Here is a 21,384-nt window from a genome sequence, read left to right as displayed (position 1 = left end):
CCCAACTTTTGGACAGATACACGTAACATTGTAAGGGTAATTCAGACATTTCACTTTGGAGTTAGGGTCATGTAAAAGTTGGAATCTTTTTTTTTTTTTTTTTTTTGAGAATTAACAGTTGGAATCTTCGTCAACAATATAACCACAAATTGTATATTCAACCATTTAACTTGTCACATACACACTATCAAAATTCAAAATTCACGTAACATCAAAATAAGTTAAGTTTATTTTACCAAGAACTTGCTTAAAATGGGTTTATTCAACACTTCTATTAACCTATGAAAACCATTACTTTGGACACTTGTCCCATCATATGTAAGCAACATGGAAAACCCGTGTCACAGTATGTGACCAAAGCCATCTTAACCATGTTTCAGGTCAGAACCTTTGTACTTTCGAAAAACTATAAAAACCGCTACGTTGTCCTTCAAAACTTCTCTCTCGTTCTTCACAACCCAAACTCTCTCTCTTTCTGTGTGTGTGTTTTTTTCTTAATAATTGTGTCTCTTCCAAAAGCACATGCAAAAGGTGAAGAGTTTGTGTTTGCGTGAAAGAAAGTTGTTGATATGTCAACGGAGAGGCTTATTGCCAGTGGTGTGGTTCAGTCAGAAGGAGTTATGTCCAGGTCTCACTCAGCCAGGCAATGTGGTGAAGCTGTGTGGATCTTTGAGGAGTTGCCAAAGGCAACTATCTTGTCAGTTTCACGGCCTGAAACTGGGGATATAAGCCCCATGCTTTTGTCTTATACAATTGAGTTTCAGTACAAACAGGCAAGCACCAACTCTATCTCTATCTATCTCTTTGGCTCTCTATCTATCTGGTTTTTTCTTCTTTAATGGATTTATGCTTTGTTTGCTGAGAAAATGTTGGTAAAGACAGAAAATTGGTACCTGGGTGTTATGTTGTTTTGTGGTTTTTGTTGTTTTTGGGGGGTCTAACATGAGGAAAAGCTTGAGTTTAGTTAAGTGTAGTTGTGTGAGGGCATAGATTGATTGTGGGGCTTTCTATTTTTCTTTTTTTTTAATATTTGTGTGTTATATATATGGGCAACTTTGTATGTTTATACAAGTACATATATAGCAACAAAATGGAGATCAGCTGAATTGAAATTCTGGGTTGTGTGTAACTGCAAAACTGACAAACAATGATGAATTGGGAATCTGGCAATTTTTTTGGTTTATAATAGGACCATATTAGATTAATTGTAAGTTTTCTTTTTTCCCCTTTCTTTCTTTGGCTCTGCTGTCGTTGTAATGAGATGACTAAGATTTTGAATCCTTGGCAGCTAGAATGTGGTTTGTTATTGACCTTAAGAACTTGGGCGAAGTTTCCTTCAGGGGATTATTGCCCTTTAAAAAATTTCCAGGACAAAAAAAAAAAATGATAAATGCAACTTAAATGAAAAATTACTGTTTGATTAATTTTGAAAGTGATGATTTTAATTGGAATCGGGAGTTAGTCATTATAGAATCATTTTATAAGTTACAAATAAAAGAAATGGCCTAGTTTGGTTTATCTAGTGCAGTCTTTGGCCTTCTGGTTTAGATTTTTTTTTTGAAAAGCATTTATATTATTACGAAAATTCTCATGCAATCTTTGTTCCCTCTTAATATTATCTTAAGCGAATTTTAAGTCTCATATTCATTTGAGCTATATGATTTGTTCAATATTGTATCATAAGATTATGCCCTGCTGCAAGATTTTTGCAATTAATGACTGCATTCGTATTGAACAGTTCAAGTGGAGTTTAGTGAAGAAGGCATCACAAGTTCTCTATTTACATTTTGCTTTGAAGAAACGTGCATTTATTGAGGATTTATATGGGAAGCAAGAGCAGGTTGATTTATTATACATCACACATCCTGATCATTTTTTAACATTTCTTGATCAGTAGGCTTGCCCTTCATTTTTTGTTGTTTTCATTATTAACTCCTTATATTTGAAACTTGATCTTGCAATAAATGTAGATTTGCAGTAAGAATTTAGTTTTGATGAGTTCCATTCTCTTTCATTGTGTACCTTTTTTTTGTCATGATTATCATTTAACTTCTGATTTGAACTTTTCATGAAAGGTTAGAGAATGGCTTCAAAGCTTAGGAATAATGGATCACACGGCAGTAGTGCAAGATGATGAGGAACCTGATGATGGAGCTGTTCCTTTGCATAATGAAGAAAGTGTTAGAAACAAGTGAATTTTAATCCTATATTGTCTGTTATGTTTAGTATTTCAAACCAAATATAAGCCCTTTCTACTATAGTTGTTGTTCTTGTGTCTCTTTTGGGGCCTAAAAAAGGAGGTTTCTGGGATTTTGGTTCATTATGCAGAAATGTTCCATCCCTTGCTGCTTTGCCAATAATTCGCCCAGCACTAGGAGGGCAGCAGTCCATTTCAGACAGAGCAAAGGTGGCAATGCAGGGCTATCTGAATCATTTTCTGGGGAATATGGATATTGTGAATTCCCGAGAGGTGAGCATTTAATAATTTCTTTTCACTTGGATTATGGTCTTTTTTAATGGTTGGATTAACTAATAACCAGTCATATTCACCTTCAAAGAAAGATTATTGGGGTTTTGATGGTTTTTTATATCAATAAAAACAATGTATGTTATATATTTTAGGTTCAGGTCTTTCCTACATTACACATCACATATTTTACATGTGAATATGATTACTGGCTTTTAGTTTTTTTATTTGACAGAAAGATGATTTCTTTAAATTCGCACTCCTTAGCTACTTTGCAAGGAATGTGGGTTGTGCATATCAATGTATCCCTTTCCAGGTTCTGGTTTGGTCATTTGACAGTTATGCCTGCTTCTACAGAAAGCCCCAAAAGCCATGCTTGATAAACTCTAGGAACATGGATTTGGCAAGACTTCTATTTTATTATTATTGGGAATGGGGTGGGGTGTGTGTGGAGGGGGATTTGGATTAGGCAACACTCTTTTTGAACTTGAAATAAAGGAAAAGAGTTTGACAACGCTTAATTACCACTGAAATTATTGTTGTTTGTCCATTGATGTTTCTTTACTGGCTGCTTATAGCATTTATCATGAGAAGTGCTTTTGGATTGTAGGTCTGTAAATTTTTGGAAGTCTCCAAGCTATCATTTTTACGGGAGTATGGCCCAAAGTTGAAAGAAGGTTATGTTATGGCAAAGCTTCCAGGGGTTGACTCAGATTTGGACTGTTGTAAGCATTGGTTTGGTTGGTGCCAACACAATTGGAAAAAGGTTTGCTTGCTGAACTTTTATCCTTGTGACCAAATTTTTATTTTTTTTTGGAGGGGGTGGGGGGGGAGCTTGTGATGACAATTAAGATTACAGTTTTGTTGTAAGAATGCAGCGCCAGATGCACAGCCCTATCCCATATGTAATACAAACAATCCAGACTTGTTGGAATAAGTCCCTCAGCTAGAAAACTTTCAAATAATGCATCTTAAATTTGGAATATACCAAATGCTCAAGACTATAGTTGTTTAGTCATCACTTTGAATTTTTGTTTTAGATGTGTCTGCATTCACTCTATAGCTACAGCTACTAAGTTTGTTATTAGGTTTTATGACAAATATAACTTAACAACACCAAATGTTGAAGATGACCTTATATTAGGTTTTTTGGGATCTTTGTATGCTGGCTGTATAAGAGTTCAATGAAAATTGTTAGACTAATGGTCAAATGATTAAATTCACTATTTTCTAATAATTTAAGCTTTTGAGATAAGTGGTATTTTATCATGGTATTGGAGCAAATGATCTTGAGTTCGTACCTTGTCTCCACACTACATCCTATTTAAAGTTAAAACTTCACTTGTTGGTCCACTTATTCAAGAGGAGTCTGGCCCACACTTGAGGGGGAGTTTTAAACTAATGGATAAATAATTAAATTCACCATTTCTTAATATCTTAAGATTTTGGGATAAGTAATAGTTTATCAAAAATATCTTACACTAAAGAATAATGGGAACAGGAACTGCACTTGGGATTGGAGAATGAATTATCATCCTGACCAAAGGCTACCACATAGTTTCCTCCTCATTGGATATATATACATGCTAGCTAACCCTTCAACAGTCTCCCCTATTTGGTGAATGGTTCCTTTAGGTTTAGAATGGAAAATTTGGGCCATCAGCGCCCTCTCATTTGATCTTTCAAATATTTTCAGTCCTCTACACATTGAAGCCTTAATTGCTTTCAAATAGCTCACTTGGTTAGTTTATATGCACAATGTACCAGCTCAATCATACATATTTTTCTTGATCTTGGCTTCCAGTAATTAATTTGTTTACACTATTTGCCAAAAATGTAAAGAATTTTACAATGCAATAAAGCCCGCTTAGAATAATATCAAATTTTGTTTCCTGCAACCTATGTCATTTCTGGTTACTTATTAAACTATAATTTAGATTATTACATGCTTTATCTGCATGCAGGTGTGGGCTATTTTAAAGCCTGGATTCCTGGCTTTGCTGGATGATCCTTTTGACACCAAACTCTTAGACATAATTGTTTTTGATGTACTGCCAGCCTCCAGTGAAAATGTGAGAACCCAAGTACATTTAGCAAATCATATAAAGGAACGTAATCCTTTACGTTATTCATTTAAGGTGAGTGAGCTTTTTTTATCGTTACTTTTCCAACTCTTAAAGTCTCTAATTATGATGTTACTTTTGGGTTGATACAGTATTTGCTTCTGGTTTACTTCTTTTGAACATTTTTATTTAGTCTAATGAAAAATGCTTTCTGATAGTTGTGGTAATCTATTTCTCAAGCAATTGAACTTTGTGCTGCAACAAATTTAGATAGTATAAGAAATTGAACCAGTATGAGGCCAATTTCATATCTATAAGGTTATGTGGTTTTGAATGTACATTATTTTTCTGATTGTTTTCTCTTAAATTATGTCTTTAGAAGTGTCATAAACAATATAGAAACATATTTTGTTGATAACAGTTAGTTTCAATTGACCTTAAAGAAATCGATTCTAATAAACATTTGAAATATTGAAGGTTACTTGTGGAGGTCGGAGTACAGAGTTAAGAACCTCAAGCAGTGCTAAAGTTAAAGAATGGGTTACATCAATCAATGATGCTGGTCTAAGGCCTCTGGAGGGTTGGTGTCATTTTCACCGTTATGTTTCCTTTGCTCCTCAAAGAGGCTTGACAGAAGATGGGAGCCAAGCTCAATGGTTCATAGATGGGCAAGCAGCCTTTAAAGCAATTGCTTCTTCGATAGAGAATGCAAAATCAGAGGTTTATTTTATTTTTCCTCTGTATTAACACAGAATGCATTCAATTCATTCTAGTGTCTATTTCTTTATACAGAATTTAAAATTGTATGCAGATATTCATTACTGGCTGGTGGCTTTGCCCAGAACTGTATCTAAAACGCCCTTTCCCTAGTCATCCTTCCTCCCGGCTTGATGCATTACTAGAAGAAAAAGCTAAGCAAGGGGTTCAGGTGCAAACACAAATAATTCTTCCTTATTCTTGATAATGTAGTATTTTGGTATTGGGGTGTTCTTGATGTTTATGTCTACTTTTAGGACCTGGAAATATAATTTTGTTCTTTTTTCTCCTAATACATATAATTTTGCTATAGTCCCATATAAAGCCAAAAAAATTTCTGGAACAAATTAGCATTGATTGTATCATGGTTCTCATAAATTTTTAATCAATATAAACTAAATATATATTAGGGTTTTAAATTATGCTTTAGTTATACAATCAAACTGCAGACCCAGGCCATTTTATTTGAAAAGCTGCATCTCAGGATGATGTAACTTATAGTGCTTGTGTGTGTGTAAATATTGTTCTTGAGAAAAGTACTTAAAAGTAGGATGAATTTTGTAAAAGAAAGCATTTTTGCATCAGTCAGTATCTGCTTTTGTTATGAAGGGATGATGGTTGGATGTAATCTTGTCCGGTCATTAATTTCATATTAGAGTTGATAACATTCAGTTGTTATGTGCATTTTAGTATTTGGTTTTATTGCCATTTTACTATGTATAAATGGTATTAGAACAAACTCTTTTTGTAGTCATCTATCCTCTCCAATTTAGTGCATTCATGTGTTATACACTGATTTTCTTCATTGACTATGAGTTGCAAATGCTTGCAACCATGACTATTTGAGGTTCATCATTGTTAGGATAATGGTTAAGTGATTAAATTTACCGTCTTCTAACAACTTTTGGGACAAGCAGTAGCTCATCATAGTATTAGAACAAGTGGTCCTGAGTTAGAATCCTATCTCCACTCTCTCCCATTTAAAAAGTTAAAAACTCTCAAGTTTTGGGCCCCACTTACCAAGGGATGGTTTGGACCCACACATGAGGAGGAGTGTTAAAATAATGGTTACATGATTAAATTCACCCTTCTAATAGCTTAAGCTTTTGAGACAAATAGTTTATCACTTATGATTCAACTTTAATAAGCTGAACTTCAATGTTTGATATCTTTCTCTATTATTTTTTTCAATTCATCCTATTTTCCCTTTTTTGTTATATTTTTATTATTTTTTCTTCCTAATTCCGTAATACATTCTGCCTATTTTGTGTGGATTTAAGCATAATTAAGAGCTAACTCTAAGTTATGTCTATTCAGATTTACATTCTTCTTTACAAGGAGGTACCTATTGCTTTAAAAATCAATAGTATGTACAGTAAGAAAAGGCTCCTCAACATTCATGAGAATGTGAGAGTACTGCGTTATCCAGACCATATCACCACTGGCGTTTATTATTGGTATGCTGTGAATGGATTGAACTCACTAAGCATTCTTATTGACATATATGTTTCTTCCTATACCTAGCAATTAGAATTAGTTCAGTTTCTTGCTGATGCTCATAAAGAATTTCTGGTTACATACAGGTCACATCATGAGAAACTTGTTATTGTTGATTACCAGCTTTGCTTTATTGGAGGATTAGATTTATGCTTTGGCCGTTACGACACAAATGAACACAAAGTAGGTGATTGCCCTCCTCTTATATGGCCTGGAAAGGACTACTATAACCCAAGGTATTTTATCTCTCTGCTTACCTTTAAAATGATTCATAACATTTTGTTGTTGAAGTTTTAATACTAATTATACTTAGGGCACGTTTGGTACACCAAATGAGGATTACGACAAGAATGATAATCTTTATTATTGGGAATAAAATGTGTTGTAATGAAATAACTAAACCCATTTAATGGTACAAATATTATGCAGTAGCTCTTTGTAGATTTTCTAAGTATCTTCACAATTGTGCCAGTGATATATTAAACTTTCAACATGACCTATAATTTGTACAGATTAGTGTGTCTTCTAAACTATGTTGGGACTAAGGTTTGGTTATTGTTATTGTTATTGTAATTTTTTTTTTTAAAATAGTGAAGGGAGGAAATTTTCATTGGCTAAAGTAATTAGAGAAATCCAATACTAAGAAGCTACAGATTTTGGTCAGTGATTTATAAGTTATTAATCATGTTCATTTCTCTTTTCGGGGTTTTTTTTTTTTTTTTTTTTTTTTTTCCCTTTTTGGTGGGTGGGTGTAGAGAATCTGAACCAAATTCTTGGGAAGACACAATGAGAGATGAATTGGATCGTAAAAAATATCCTCGTATGCCATGGCATGATGTCCATTGTGCCCTTTGGGGACCACCTTGTCGTGATGTTGCTAGGCACTTTGTCCAGCGCTGGAACCATGCTAAGGTTAATCTTCTGCTATTTATTTTTGCTGTCTTTTTTTTTTTTTTTGGGTATAAATGACATGGTAAAGCAATTATCCAGAGAAACAAAGCTCCAAATGAACAAACAATTCCACTACTCATGCCTCACCACCACATGGTCCTCCCTCATTACATGGGAAGTAGAAATATAGATATCAAACACAAGAACTCAGAAGAAAACCTGAAAGGCATCAAAAGGGAGGATTCTTTTACCTCACCAGTGCAAGATATTCCATTGCTTTTACCTCAGGAAGCTGATGGACTAGCAGCTTCTAATGTAGACTCAAAGTTAAATGGCCCGGACATGAATCAGAATCTTCTTGATCAGCCAAAATTTGAAGCATTGGTTCCAGATTCACAAAGTGCAGATGACCTTGACTCTATGCATCTTCAAAGTGAAATGGATTCAGATGTGGTGGCACAATATAGCATGAACATGTCAGATGAGGGGTTGGAAAGTCCCAATGAAGGTGATCATGATGACTGTATTGGTCCACGTACTGCATGCTGTGCTCAGGTTAGCTTTGCCTCATGGATTCTATGTATAAGTGAATTTTTCTAGGAAGTAGGAGATCAGATTATATTTCATGGATAGTCTTAGCCATCCACTTCTGCAAAGCACCAAGCATCAAAATATTTTTCCTTCATGCAGACTAGTCAAATCTGTATCCTGTTTGTAGTAATATCAACATTGTCAATGCAAGGTAATGATAGATATTATAAAATGTCGCACTATATGCATAGCATTTTGTACCACCACCAAAACACCATAACCTACAAAACAGGAATAGAAGACCGTCTCGTGATAGGAAGTCAAAGCATATGCCTGTGTATTTTTATTTTCTACTTTCATCCTGATGTATCTCAATCACCCCCCCCCCCCCCCCCAACACATATATTTTTTTTAATCTTTTTTCTTATTGAATGAATATGTTGGCTACAGGTTATCAGAAGTGTCAGCCAATGGTCTGCTGGAACAAGTCAACCTGAAGATAGCATTCATAGTGCTTATTGTTCTCTCATTGAGAAAGCAAAGCATTTTATCTACATTGAGGTAACAAAACTTTGTCTAATATTGACCACCTTCTTTTTTTTAATTATGACTGAGTTAATAATGAATTGTATCTCCCATGATCCTACCTAAGATATACAACTTGGTCCTGCTTAAAATTTTAAGTTGCACACAGCATGTTGATATGGTAACCGGTGGAATATTGGGAAAAATGGTAGTCAGTGGAACCCTTTGATCATCTTTTACAGACAGCATTTGACAATCATTCCTGTTCTTGCTTCCAGAATCAATTTTTCATATCAGGTCTTTCAGGAGATGAGATAATTCAAAACCGTGTCCTGGAAGCATTATACAAGCGCATTGCGAAAGCACACAAAGAACAAGAGTGTTTCAGGGTCATTGTCGTCACACCACTCTTACCTGGCTTCCAGGTACTTCTTCTTGGTTTTATTTCCTAAAATTTAATAATAAATTTAGATACTTATGCCTTTTCTTCTGTCGTGAATTTTCATTACAGGGGGGTCTGGATGATAGTGATGCAGCAACTGTTAGAGCTTTAATGCATTGGCAATATCGTACTATTTCTAGAGAAAAGCACTCAATACTGCATCATCTAAACGTTTTGCTTGGTCCTAAAACCCATGATTATATTTCTTTCTGTGGTCTTAGATCATATGGTAGACTTTTCGATGGTGGTCCTGTGGCTACAAGTCAGGTAATGTCTAGCATCACATGCCTCCATTTTATGAAGCCTTTTGTCTCCTGGTCTAGCCCATTGGCAATGCTACATGCATATATTATTTTTTTGAAAGGTTACCACAGACCAACTGAGGCAAGATAACCTCTTTATTTGGATTCCAAAACCTCCCACAATTAAGCGCAGTATAGATGCAACTGGACCAAAAGGCCAGTGGTGTAGGATGCTTTACAACTGAACCACCAATCAATTATAGAACCTCCAGACTCTGTCCCTATGATCCTTGTAATGGGTTGAGGTTTTGTCTCATCCCAAAACTGCTCCTCTATACTTAACAAATAAGGCCTAGATTGATTAATACTCAAATCAAGATTTTTTTTTTCATTTTTCTTTTTCAAACAGTTATGATTCCCACAAATATTTAGCTTGTTTTTCATTGCAGATTCTCATTCTTATGCAGGTTTATGTGCACAGCAAATTGATGATAATAGATGACCGCCTGGCCTTGATTGGATCGTCCAATATAAATGATAGGAGTTTGTTAGGATCAAGAGACTCTGAGGTATTATTTAGACTCAAGGACTACTTTTCTGATCATATAAAGGAGTGCATATTTGAAATGTCTTTGCTAGAGTTATTCCTTGTTGACTTATGACAAGAATAAAGCTGTTACTCTAGATATAGAAATTCCAGATAGCTGTGATGCTTCATTCATCTGTTAACTCAAATCATTAAACAAAAATGCAAGTTTTTTTATTTTTATCATTTTAAAATTTTAAAATCCAAATAATAGATATAACTGTGGAAAAAAATAGCATTGGTGATATCACTGGTTTTTTGTCAGAATAATATAGTAAAAGGATTTTTTTTTTTTTTTTTTTTTGAGTTCTTTTTAGAGAAGGAATATGTTTCTCCTAGCAATCTATCTGGTTTATTTTATATAGAAGTAACTTTCTTTTGGATTATGCAGCCGATACCATTGCCTCATTTATTGGAAAAATTAGGGGGGTGGGGTGGGAAGATATCTTCTTCTATATGCAGCATGAATTAAAAAATGCTATCAGGAATATTGTTTTGTTAGATACAATTTGGAGAAAATAATACTTCAATAATCTCTAAAACAAGAAGTTAAGTCTCATCAATTCTTTTATATGAAGGTGTCAACGTAATCCTTTGATTACTTCCTCATTTTGTCAGAAAGAAAAGGAAAGGAAATTTGACTCTAACATTGCCATTTCAGATTGGGGTGGTTATTGAGGATAAAGAATTTCTTGATTCATCTATGAATGGAGAGCCTTGGCAGGCTGGAAAATTTGCATATAGTCTTCGGTGCTCCCTGTGGTCTGAGCACCTTGGTATCCCGGCTGGAGAGGTTAGTAACATTGACCAAATATGACTGTTTCTACACTCCCTTGATTCCACAAAACTTTGTACGCAATATTTGAAGGCCTAATTGCGGATAAAACTGAACCGGATTCTTTATCCTTTACACTATAAATAACTCTATTATCATTTGTAGTTTATGCATATATTTATAATTCATCAATTACATTGTGATGTTATATGGTGCACTGACACTATATGCTCTCTTTTTTCAGACCAGTCAAATCTGTGATCCTGTAGCAGACTCAACATACAAGGATCTGTGGCTAGCAACTGCAAAGGTGAGATTGGCCAGATTTTGGGAAAAAGATTCTGTTAGTTTCTTTGGGGTGTTTGTTGTATTTTGTGTTGTATTTGTAACCATCCATTATTATATTAATGCTGATGTGCATGTGTGAATTGTAATCATACTCATATACACACGTGTGCAGGCAAAGGCACATGTGTACAGCTTTACATAAATATTTTATTTGAAAATTTCTGGCAGAATTTGACCTTGACGTGGTAGGAACTTTCATATTTTCTAAGGAGCAAAAGCCATTTTCTAGGTTGAATGACTACTTTATTCACCATGCAACTCATGGAAGAAATAAGACTTCTAGCTTTACAGTGTAGTTTCTATTGCAAGATATGTTTCTTTTGTGCTATATGTACTGTAAGAAATCTTTATGTGGGACACTAGGCAGTCTCAATCATTGCTTTATGTTGCTTCTCATGCACCTAATGAACATGCTATAATATTTGACAGGAAAATACCATTATCTACCAAGATGTCTTTTCTTGCATTCCCAATGATCACATACACTCCAGGTAAGATACAACCATGATTGTTCTTTCCTTTTTACTGCACCATCTGCTCTCTCATATGTTTATAACTTTGTATAATTTTGCTATCAAACACAGAGCTGCTCTCAGGCAAAGCATGGCCCATTGGAAGGAGAAACTTGGCCATACCACTATTGATTTAGGAATAGCCCCTGAGAAGCTGGAATCCTATGAGCATGGAGAACTCAAGTTAACAGATCCATTGGAGAGATTGAAGTCTATAAGGGGATTTCTTGTTTCCTTCCCTTTAGATTTCATGTGTCAAGAAAACAACATGAGACCAGTATTCAATGAGAGTGAGTTTTATGCAGCTCCTCAAGTATTTCATTAAGTATAAGGGGGCGAACCCCAAGGGATTCCTCCCTGTAAGTACATGGTGTATGTGGGGTGAGGGTACTGCACACATTCAGAAGAATAATCAAGTGCTCAAAGAGCTCTGGAAACTCTCGTTAGCAACAAAAAAAAAAATCAGCTACCATTGTAGATAATTCCTTTATGGGAGAGAAAACATGTACGCACTAACAGAAACCACTAACAGAAAATTGATGGCACTGATAATATTTCTAGAAATGTGTGAGTGTCATGTAAAGTTACTCAAATGCCACATTGGCTATCTCTGTACAGCTACAACTACTAGTTGTAGAAAAAGAAAATGTACATACATTCTTTTTTTCATTCTTGAAGAGTGAACATATTCTTTGTAAGATATTCAATCATATATAAGTTTTTTTCATTTTTTATTATTCTACGTACTTGTGCTAGAGTTATCACTCTGCGAAATGATCCATCAAACTCCAAACTTCTTTTTATTTATTTATTTTATGTGAACTTCAAACTTCCTATAGTACTAATGTGTTCTTGAATTTTATTGGTTAGTGCTCATAAGAAGATTGTCATTTTGGTTTGGTAAATGTTGGTAAGCTTTCTGTTTGTAATAGAACCTAAGTATAAGATATGGTTAAGAACTTAAGTAAAACTATATAACATTAAAGAAAATCTTCCTAAAACAACCACTCAATCATACTTTAGAATCAAGTATGATTGGATGGTTGTTAACTTGTTATACTAACTCGGGATTACTAACTTGTTAATTTATAGCTGAATTGGCACCTCCCCATGTACAAAATGCTTGGGAGTTTAGGGGAGAAAGGATTCAAGTTGCAGGGTTAACAACATGTTGTAATTATCTCTTTAAAAAAAAAAAAAAAAACTCAGGATTATTAACGGAGCTAACTTATTAATTTGATTCTTCAAGGTAAGAATTTTTTTTTTTTTTTTTAAAGAAACTTTTTTTGTTGATGATCTAATGCTAAGTATTGCCAAGAGCAGTAGGGTTCTTCTAAAAAGTAAAAAACTGACTAATAAGAAACAAATTGCCATCAACTACTGGAGGTGGCTACCAATGAATTGGCCACAATGACTGGCAAAAATTTTTCTTCCCTTTCCTACCTTTACTTTACCTCCCTGGGTTCATTAGTAATGAACTGGGCTCCTTTACAGGCCTGGGTTGCCAATTAGACTCACTGGCTGTGTATATCATTTTATGCGATAGCCCCCTTGCATGTACTGAGATCTTTTATGCCAATACTTCGACTTAGGCTTCTGATTTTCTCTCGGGCCCTCATGATTTGGGCTTACTCATTGTGTGGGCTTGTTTTCAATTTAGAGGATGTTTGAGATCTGCTTATTTTGTTAAAATTGAAAACTTTTGCTGAAAGTATTATAGATAAATGTAAAAGTTAGCTGAAATAGTACAGTGAGATTCATAAATTATATTGAAAAATGTAGTGGAGTCCATAAATAATAATAAAAATAAGATAAATAGCAAAATATACTGGCAAAAAATAAGCCATCCAAATAAACACTTAACGTGGCTTGATACAAAAAACGGGATCCAAACTCCAAACACATCAACAGTAAATACTCATTCTTTAATATTATTTTTTATTCTAAAACTCTTTCTCCCTCTCTAGGACTGTAACTTCATAACTTGTCTGTAAGTATAACTAAGATATTCAGAACACACACTTTGGTCTAAAAGATGATGGATCTGAGTCATCTGAATATGAAACTTGTAGCAAGGGGGTTGATTAAAAAGGCCCAACAAACCAAGCCAACCCCATTGTTAGGCCCAATTCGATCAAATTGATCTGTTGGCACAATATCTTTGGCGGGAGAGAGTATCTAATGAGATCCCCAAGATTGTTCATAAACAAATAAAAGAAAAGAAAAGAAAAAAGAGAGTAATCCCAATTAAGCGACACTCACAGAGTAATCCCTCCCACATCCGACCAAACTGAGACAGAGGTACATACTTCACGTAACTTTGAAATTTCTTTGTATACTTAGGATTTTAGCATCTGGGCATTTGGGCCTTGTCAATTTTATGCCCACCTATGTTTGCATTTCATGGTATTTTGAATTGGGTGATTGGTTCTAAGTAAAAAAAATTGGTGCTTTATGATTAGTGTTCAGTCTGAGATGTAAGCTCAAAATATGGGTTTGAAGCTAAAAAGTTGTTGTTGGTACCTGTTTCTGTATCTCATGCTTTTTTGGAGATTGGGTGCTTTATTACTAGATTTTTTTTTCTTTTTTGCTGTTGTTGTCCATTGTTGTTTTGTGCATTTTACAACTTTTGAGATGCTTGGTTTGAGTACACATTGCATGTGATTTTATGAGGCCTTCAACACTTCCTTTGGTTGCTGAGAGAGACTCAGAAAGAGGCAGGAAAAGAAAGTGCAAATTTTGAATATCTAAAGAGTTAAAAGTTGGTTTCTTTTCTTTTTCCTACATTGTCACAGCTGAAAATTGATGCATAAAGTGTTGTATCTGGGCTTTGGGGAGAGATGAAAGAGGAACATGAGGATATTTATAGTTTGTTTGAATCACTGGAAGCTTACTCTTGATCATGGATAGAGATTTTTATTTATTTTTTGAATGAATGGATATAGGTTTTTTGTGGCACTTTGGATCAGTAGATAATATTCCCAGACTTCTAGGTGAGTGGAGAAGGGTGTTTGATTTCATAAACATGACTTTGGGATTTAGAGCTTAACGGCTGTCATTGTAGACTAGCTATGCATTAGACCTGTATATTTGAGAAATATGGTTGATAGGATTTTTAGCAGGAATCCTATATTAGAATTATGTACTGGATTTATATTTGGAAGTGTGAAAAGGGAGAGATGCTCAAATCTGATTTTCCACTGCTTGATTATTTTAAAAATGAATATTAGTTATGTTTTCCTCTCATGAACTGTAATTCAGTTTTCAAAGAAATTCTCTACATGTTTAGAATGAACCATTTAGATGTGACTTCTAACATGTGATTTTGGCATTATTGTGTCTACCTTGCTTTTTCTTGATTGCATATCTTTCGCCAAAAGAAATCTTTAAATGTTCTCTATGCGGGCACGCGTGTGTGTTGCTCATTATGGATAATATATCAATGTTAAATGTTAATTTGTACATTTTGATGTGTTATTGCATGTCTTCAACTTGCAGGGAGGATTTAATGCTTTTTTAACCAAGGGTCTGGCTTAATGGAATCATCTGCCATAAAATCTGGGGCTTTAGTGTCACTACAAGACTTACACCAGTCTTCTCCATTCTTCAAGCAAGGGGCATCACTTAGAGTTACTGGAAAGTAAGTGCTATATTAGAGGGTTGTGTATGTTATCTGTCTGAAATTTTATATGTATCTTCTTCATCTAGTGTTTCCTTTCCATATGTATCTTGTTCCTGTGGTATATTCTTTTCCAAGTTTCATAAGCATTAGTAACAGGAATCAGGATCTACCTGAGGTTTTCTTAGGGGCTTTTAAATTCTGTGGATTGTTGTTTTATGGAATACAAAATTTAAATTTTGGTGTTCTTCTATTGTTTTCTTTATTGGATTTGTGAAATGAAAAGAAAGGAAAATTGAGGCCAAAGAGCTCTAGCTGAAATGGCAGCTCTTGGTCCTCCTCCCCTTGTAAGAACAAAGCGGACCTTGTGCATGTGAACTTACAAATAAAACAATTGAGAGATGATGGTAAATTAGGTAATGAAAATTTTTAATGTGTGGAGGATGGCAATATTGGTTCAGGAGAAGTTGTGCATTGATTGAGGAGGTGTTCATAAAGGTGATGAGGTTGGTAGCAGTGGTTTTATAGAAAAAGGTGAAATGGAACTGGAGTGATAATAGAGATTTTGGAGAGATGTTGGTTGTGGCATTAGAGGAGACGGTGATGGTGCTGGTATTGGTTTAGTTGTGGTGTTATAAGTGTAGAGATGGTTGAGGTGAGGTGGGATTGGACTTGGGAGAAGTGGCCTAGCAGATTGTCTTGTGACCGACATGGTGGCAGTAGACTAGATAGTTATGGCATGGTGGTAGTTGGATGGTGGTTATAATAGTGATGGATGAGATAGCACGGTGGCAGTAATGGCATTGTTGTTGGTGGCAAGGTGGACATTACAACAATATCACTGGAAGGGGCAGCTTCGACATGGTAAAGGTGTTGGTGGCTGTGACAGTTATATATTACTGAAGGAGTTAACTAAAATGGTATATTGTTTGCAAAGGCTTAAGTGATACCAGGGTTTTGAAATTTAGCCATTTAGGCCTTTATTCATAGTGGAAAAAAAAGGGATCTACGTAGAATAGTATATTATTTGTATAGGTGGATTAGGCTGGAAATATTTTCTTGCAAGTTGCAATTATCAAAAGATTGAGCATCTGATTGGAGGGAAGCAAGAGGGGTTTAAGACAAAGAGAAGTCCCTGGGGAAGATCAAAGTAGGCTTTCTGAAGGCATTATTTGATTGGGTTTAGCCTTTTTGATGCTTCTTGATAAAGTTTTTACTTATATTACAAAAAAAAGATGGGTACTATTTCTATGATCTTCTTACAACTAATGATTCCAGTCTGTTTGGGGTTCTAAATGTAGCATGTTGCAGCAATAGAGCAACAGCTTACAAAGCCAGCCACCAGGAGTTCTTTGGTTCTCTTGGTCATAACTCACATCCTTTAAAAGATCTATGACTCACATTCTTCACGGTGTATTTATAGTTTGTTTCCATTTGGGTTCAGACTAGTCATTTGTGATATTATTTTAAATTTGTACCCAGAGGGAAAGCTTTATCACATTATTATGTTAAATTCGATTTTCTAAACTTGTGCATTGGGATTTTTTGAACTTGCCAGTAGTTTATTCTGAGGGATGATGTCATTACAGTCCAATAGCTCAAACTATTATGCCCACCAAAGTAATTTTGGTGGTTGAGGGAATGTGACATGCTTTGGACTCAGTTAGAGCAGGCTCAAGCTCGTATTGTCATTTTGGAGATCCAGTTGAGAGAGGAGACAGTGGCTAGGAATGCTGTTGTTGAGTGACTGAAGGCATAGTATGAGGCCCTGTTGATGGCTTGAGGATCTCGTTATCAAAGCGCTTCAGCTTGAGGTAGATAGGGAACAACTTGGTCCTCCACCGGATCAATTACATCAGCAACAACCTGAGCAGTCATCAGGACCTTCTACACAGTCGCTGCCTTCAGCACACAGTGGATTGTCGCCTGTTTTTGAGGTGATCTGGGATTCTTCACACTATGAGCTTCTGCATCAACAAATAAGCTAGTACAATTGGAGATTCATCATCATAGATCTTATCCCTCAGTAGATCTTATTTTGAAGTTTTCTTTTGCATTGAAAATCCTTGTCAGTATTGCCAACGAACTCTAGCCCGAATGACACCTCATCTCTGTTTAAGAGCAAGGTGAGGGTGGGATCATGGGTTCATGGCCTATTGGATGCATGTGTAATTACCATTAAAAAAAAAAAAAGATCCTTGGCAGTAGTGTCATTTGTATTGTGATTGTAAGATCTTTAATTATCAGAAAATCAATTACAGATTTCTCAGCATAGTAACTCATTACCATCCAATCAGTGTGCTTTATGATTGAGGGATCTAGTTGGTCTGTGCTAGCAATTACGGGTGTCTTCAATCTCCATGTGCTTGCATATAATGGTTATTCCATTTGTTGATGCTAATTTCTTAAATATAGGACTCATATTCTTACAGATGTTAATTATTGGAAAAGGTCAACTGATTCATATAATTCTGTAATACCTTTGCAATTATTCATTGGTTGTGATTGTATCGGTGGCTGGATGATTGCAACATATATATGTATCATCTTTATTATTGATTGCTTTTAAATAATATAATGTCATTGGATTTCTTGGTATAACTTGTATCCCAACAGGTTGCAAGAGTATTCTGTTGAGACAGCCATAGCCATAGTTGTTGATGGAAATGCCAAGCTGAAGATCAACACTCAGCATTTGAGGGACCTCAGCTTTCGAGTCGGTTCTATCTACCAATTCATTGGTGAACTCCTTATCCAACCTGATGATGAGGTAGGATGCTTGCATCATTGGTTGTAGGCTTATGGCAGCTCTCTCTCTTCACATTCATACACGGTCAAATATATAGATAGTAAGCTGTAAGGTCTAACTAGCTGTTTCTTTTCAGGCAATATTGCAGGCACGTGTGGGTAGGAATGTTGATGGCATCGATTTAAATCTCTATCATCAGTCTCTACAGCTGTTAAGACAGTTTCAAGCTGATCACTTGAGTACAACTTAACCCAGTTTTAGTTCTGTAAAGATACAACTGGAGATTTCACCAAGAAAGGTATCATAGCAATCTAACTAGAACCCATATTCATCCTGTCAAAAGTTAGATGGTTTATTTTGTGTGCTATGTTGTGATCTGGAAGTTAATTTTCCGTTTAAGCTGATCTTTAATATTGTTCATCAAAATTATGTAGAGTTTGTTTTGCTTTTCTGGCTTATCTCACATAGAAGATGGAAATAAACAAAAGAGTAATGTTAATAGATGCCCTTAGAGTAATTGTTAATAAATCATTTTAGGAAAGTTTTGGTACAACTTTCATGGAGAATATAGAAAGCCGTAAAAAACATTAATTACTTTTTTTCTTTTCTCATAAAAAGTTTCTTTTTCCCATAAACAAATAAAATTTTTAGAACTAGTAATGTTACTGTATTGATTTTCCCCTTTTTTTAATGTCTTAATTTGCCAATGAGCTCTAGTTCAAATAACACTTCGGTCTTGGCTACAAAACTTACCTATTAACGTGTAACTTACCAATCATTTATCCCATCATGCGGGGTTGTTATGATAGGAGATGAGACTAGAAAGCTCATCTGGGTATCGCAGTGTTGCCTCTGCTCAAGACAAAAGTGATGCTAGGTGTGTTAAGGGGGTACTTTTGAACAATTATTTTTAAGGTTAAAAGGATAAAATTTCCAGTTTCACATGATAAAAGAAATTTCATCTCATGGTATGTTTGAAGTTTGAACCTCAACCCCCTTTTTTTTAATTTTAATTTTAATTTAAATTTTTTTATGTAATTGAACTTCATTGAAATACTTTTAAAAAAAAAAAACGTATTCAGGAGTACACCAGTATCAAAAAAAATAAAGACAAAAACATAAACAAAAAATATCAAAGCCTTTGTATCAACATCAAAGGCATAAAGAATCTAGAAACTCAATTAAGGGGTGCATAGAAAGTGTGAGAGACTGGGATGCCCATTCGAAAAAAGTCTTCAGGAAGAGAAACTTAAGATTAGTCAGTGAAAGTCCCTTTCCATCAAATGTGCGTCAATTACGTTCCCTCCAAATACACCACACAAGACATGCTGGAACTGCCCTCCATTCTTCCACATGCGTGAGCCATCAGCTATCTTGAACCATTCATTACCCACTATTAGTTTGATTGGAGCAACTAGTAAATTTGTAAACATCCACTACAATTTCATTCTACTGAAATAGTGATAAGGAAATTTTCTTCAGCATTTCCCCCACCTTAGACTTTTGGGTACCGTATATTTCATTTAAATCTAAATCTTCAACTTTCAAAATGTGTTTTTCAATCCTTAAAGTTTTTTTTTTTTTTTTTAAATGTTCATTTAAACTTTATAGTTTCACATAATATATATATATATATTTTTTTTTTTTTTTGAGAAACAAACTACTCAAAATACCATTACACACTTAGTTTCACATAATTTTATTTAAACCTTCTGGGAAGTTTTCTTTAGACCTCAAATTTTAAAATAAATTAAACCATTTGATGACATAATGTTAACGAGGTTTATAGAAAAAATAAGAGAGGGTTTAAATAAAACATTTTTAAAGTTTAAGGTTTTAATGAAGCACGCCTGAAAATTTAATAACATTTAAAAAGTAATGTACCATTTTATTTTTTATTCCTTTATTGAAGAAAGGGAGCATAATAAATAAAATAAAACTAATAATCTTTATTGGTTAGAAAAAGTCAAAAAACCATTCCTAAGAAGACTTCCTCTCTCTATTTGAGTCCAAATTGCAAAATATCAAGTAGCCCAACCTACCCACAAGCTCATGGGTTAAGGGGACACACCACATAGCAGTGGTTGGACCTCTTTCACTTAAAAAGGAAAATTACAGTTTGTCACAAATAATATTGGTCCACCTATATAACTTATGCAAGGGCATTTAAAGATAGGGAGAAAATGCCTCTTTAGGCAAAGCAAAACTACAATTATAGTAGCATTGTAAAATCATAATAAAGCATTCACATGCTGCAAAGTTCTAATGGGTAGGTAAAGTTTATTTTCCTTTTGTTCACAGAAAAACAAGTCATCAGTTCATTGGACTTGCCAAAAAAAGTAATGGATACTAAATTGATATTTTAGGGCTTGGTCTCTCTTCTATCTATGTCACCAAGATAGAGAGAGTTAGAATATTCAATCCATTGCCTTTTGGTGGAGATGGGTCAAGTACAAAACTTTGAGACAATATATATTTTTCCTTACAATAATGATCACTTTATGTTTATGAGTCTAGAACTATCTTTTACTGTCATTTGCTTTGTCTTCTTGTGTTGTACCTACTTAGAGTGAAATGCTAGGCACCTTTTTTTTTTTTCTGTGTTTTTGTTTTTTATGAAATGCTAGGCATCTTACCACAGTTATATCATTGTACACTAATTACTCCCATAATTGTGTTTTTTGGACTCCACCTCATCTATCTATTTATTCTTGTAGCACGAAAAGTAGTGGAGCTTACGCATATGAACAAGTCAAAATAAGACTATCACAGTAATTATGATGCCCTTGGCCAATGTCCATTACTAGCAGTATTCCTCTTTAGAATTTGTCAAATTGCATATTCTAACTTTAAGATTAGTTCTTATGTATGGTTCTACTTTTAAATTTTTTTTTTTTTTTTAATTTTTTTTTTATTTTTTTTTTTTTATCATTGAATAAAGGACTAAAATGCAGACTTAGAAAAAAAAATTATAAAAAAATCACAAACAAACAAACTCATTAGTGCTTTTGTTTAATGATAAATACTAATCATTATAAAATAGAAGTCATAAATTTCAAATTCTATCATTATTATTAAAAAAAAATATATATATATATATATATATATATATTTATATAAAGTTCTTCCTTACTCATTGATTGACCCGTGCCTTTGGGCTTAAAAAGAATAAAGAAGCTCTGTCTTTTAAGCGTGTTTGTTAAGAAAGAAAACCACATCAAAAACTTTTTTTCTTTTTGGCTAAACATGTATCTAACCCTATTGTGTCCAAAATAGGTCTCATCTCTTATTCAAAGTCACTTTTAGGATGCCCTTGAAAGGAGAGAGAATTTTTCTATGGGCGTGATGAGTCAAGATTTATGGGACCCAATCTTCCATGAC

At 34.5% G+C, this 21,384-nt stretch overlaps 2 protein-coding genes across 5 annotated transcripts; both read left to right on the top strand.

Moving 5' to 3' along the window:
- Positions 1-314: 314 nt before the first annotated feature.
- On the top strand, positions 315-12,364 carry LOC115980107 (phospholipase D zeta 2-like). 3 transcript variants are annotated; one of them, XM_031102379.1, is made up of 20 exons: positions 315-773; positions 1,739-1,840; positions 2,076-2,191; positions 2,329-2,470; positions 3,078-3,233; positions 4,432-4,605; positions 5,008-5,250; positions 5,342-5,458; positions 6,604-6,743; positions 6,870-7,019; positions 7,539-7,695; positions 7,774-8,229; positions 8,656-8,766; positions 9,009-9,155; positions 9,242-9,439; positions 9,882-9,983; positions 10,662-10,793; positions 11,020-11,085; positions 11,553-11,614; positions 11,708-12,364. In XM_031102379.1, exons 1-20 carry the CDS (start codon positions 570-572, stop codon positions 11,958-11,960), a joined length of 3,228 nt encoding a protein of 1,075 aa, XP_030958239.1. In that variant the 5' UTR covers positions 315-569; the 3' UTR covers positions 11,961-12,364. The 3 variants fall into 3 exon arrangements, with proteins under 3 accessions (XP_030958239.1, XP_030958240.1, XP_030958241.1); XM_031102380.1 differs by lacking the exon at positions 315-773 and having other exon boundaries at positions 1,740-1,840; positions 2,081-2,191; XM_031102381.1 differs by lacking the exons at positions 315-773; positions 1,739-1,840 and having other exon boundaries at positions 2,092-2,180.
- Positions 12,365-13,699: 1,335 nt separating this feature from the next.
- LOC115979570 (CST complex subunit TEN1) lies at positions 13,700-20,826 on the top strand. 2 transcript variants are annotated; one of them, XM_031101625.1, is made up of 5 exons: positions 13,700-13,936; positions 15,134-15,275; positions 17,871-18,024; positions 18,140-18,301; positions 20,721-20,826. In XM_031101625.1, the coding sequence occupies exons 2-4, from the start codon at positions 15,172-15,174 to the stop codon at positions 18,251-18,253; spliced, it is 372 nt and encodes a 123-aa protein (XP_030957485.1). In that variant the 5' UTR covers positions 13,700-13,936; positions 15,134-15,171; the 3' UTR covers positions 18,254-18,301; positions 20,721-20,826. The 2 variants fall into 2 exon arrangements, with proteins under 2 accessions (XP_030957485.1, XP_030957484.1); XM_031101624.1 differs by lacking the exon at positions 20,721-20,826 and having other exon boundaries at positions 13,701-13,936; positions 18,140-18,450.
- The last annotated feature ends 558 nt before the right edge of the window (positions 20,827-21,384 follow it).

This window comes from Quercus lobata, chromosome 3, assembly GCF_001633185.2.
Source record: "Quercus lobata isolate SW786 chromosome 3, ValleyOak3.0 Primary Assembly, whole genome shotgun sequence".
Taxonomy (NCBI): Eukaryota; Viridiplantae; Streptophyta; class Magnoliopsida; order Fagales; family Fagaceae; genus Quercus; species Quercus lobata.
The sequence above is the reverse complement of the archived record's forward strand: the minus strand, read 5'-3'. Positions and strand labels throughout refer to the sequence as shown.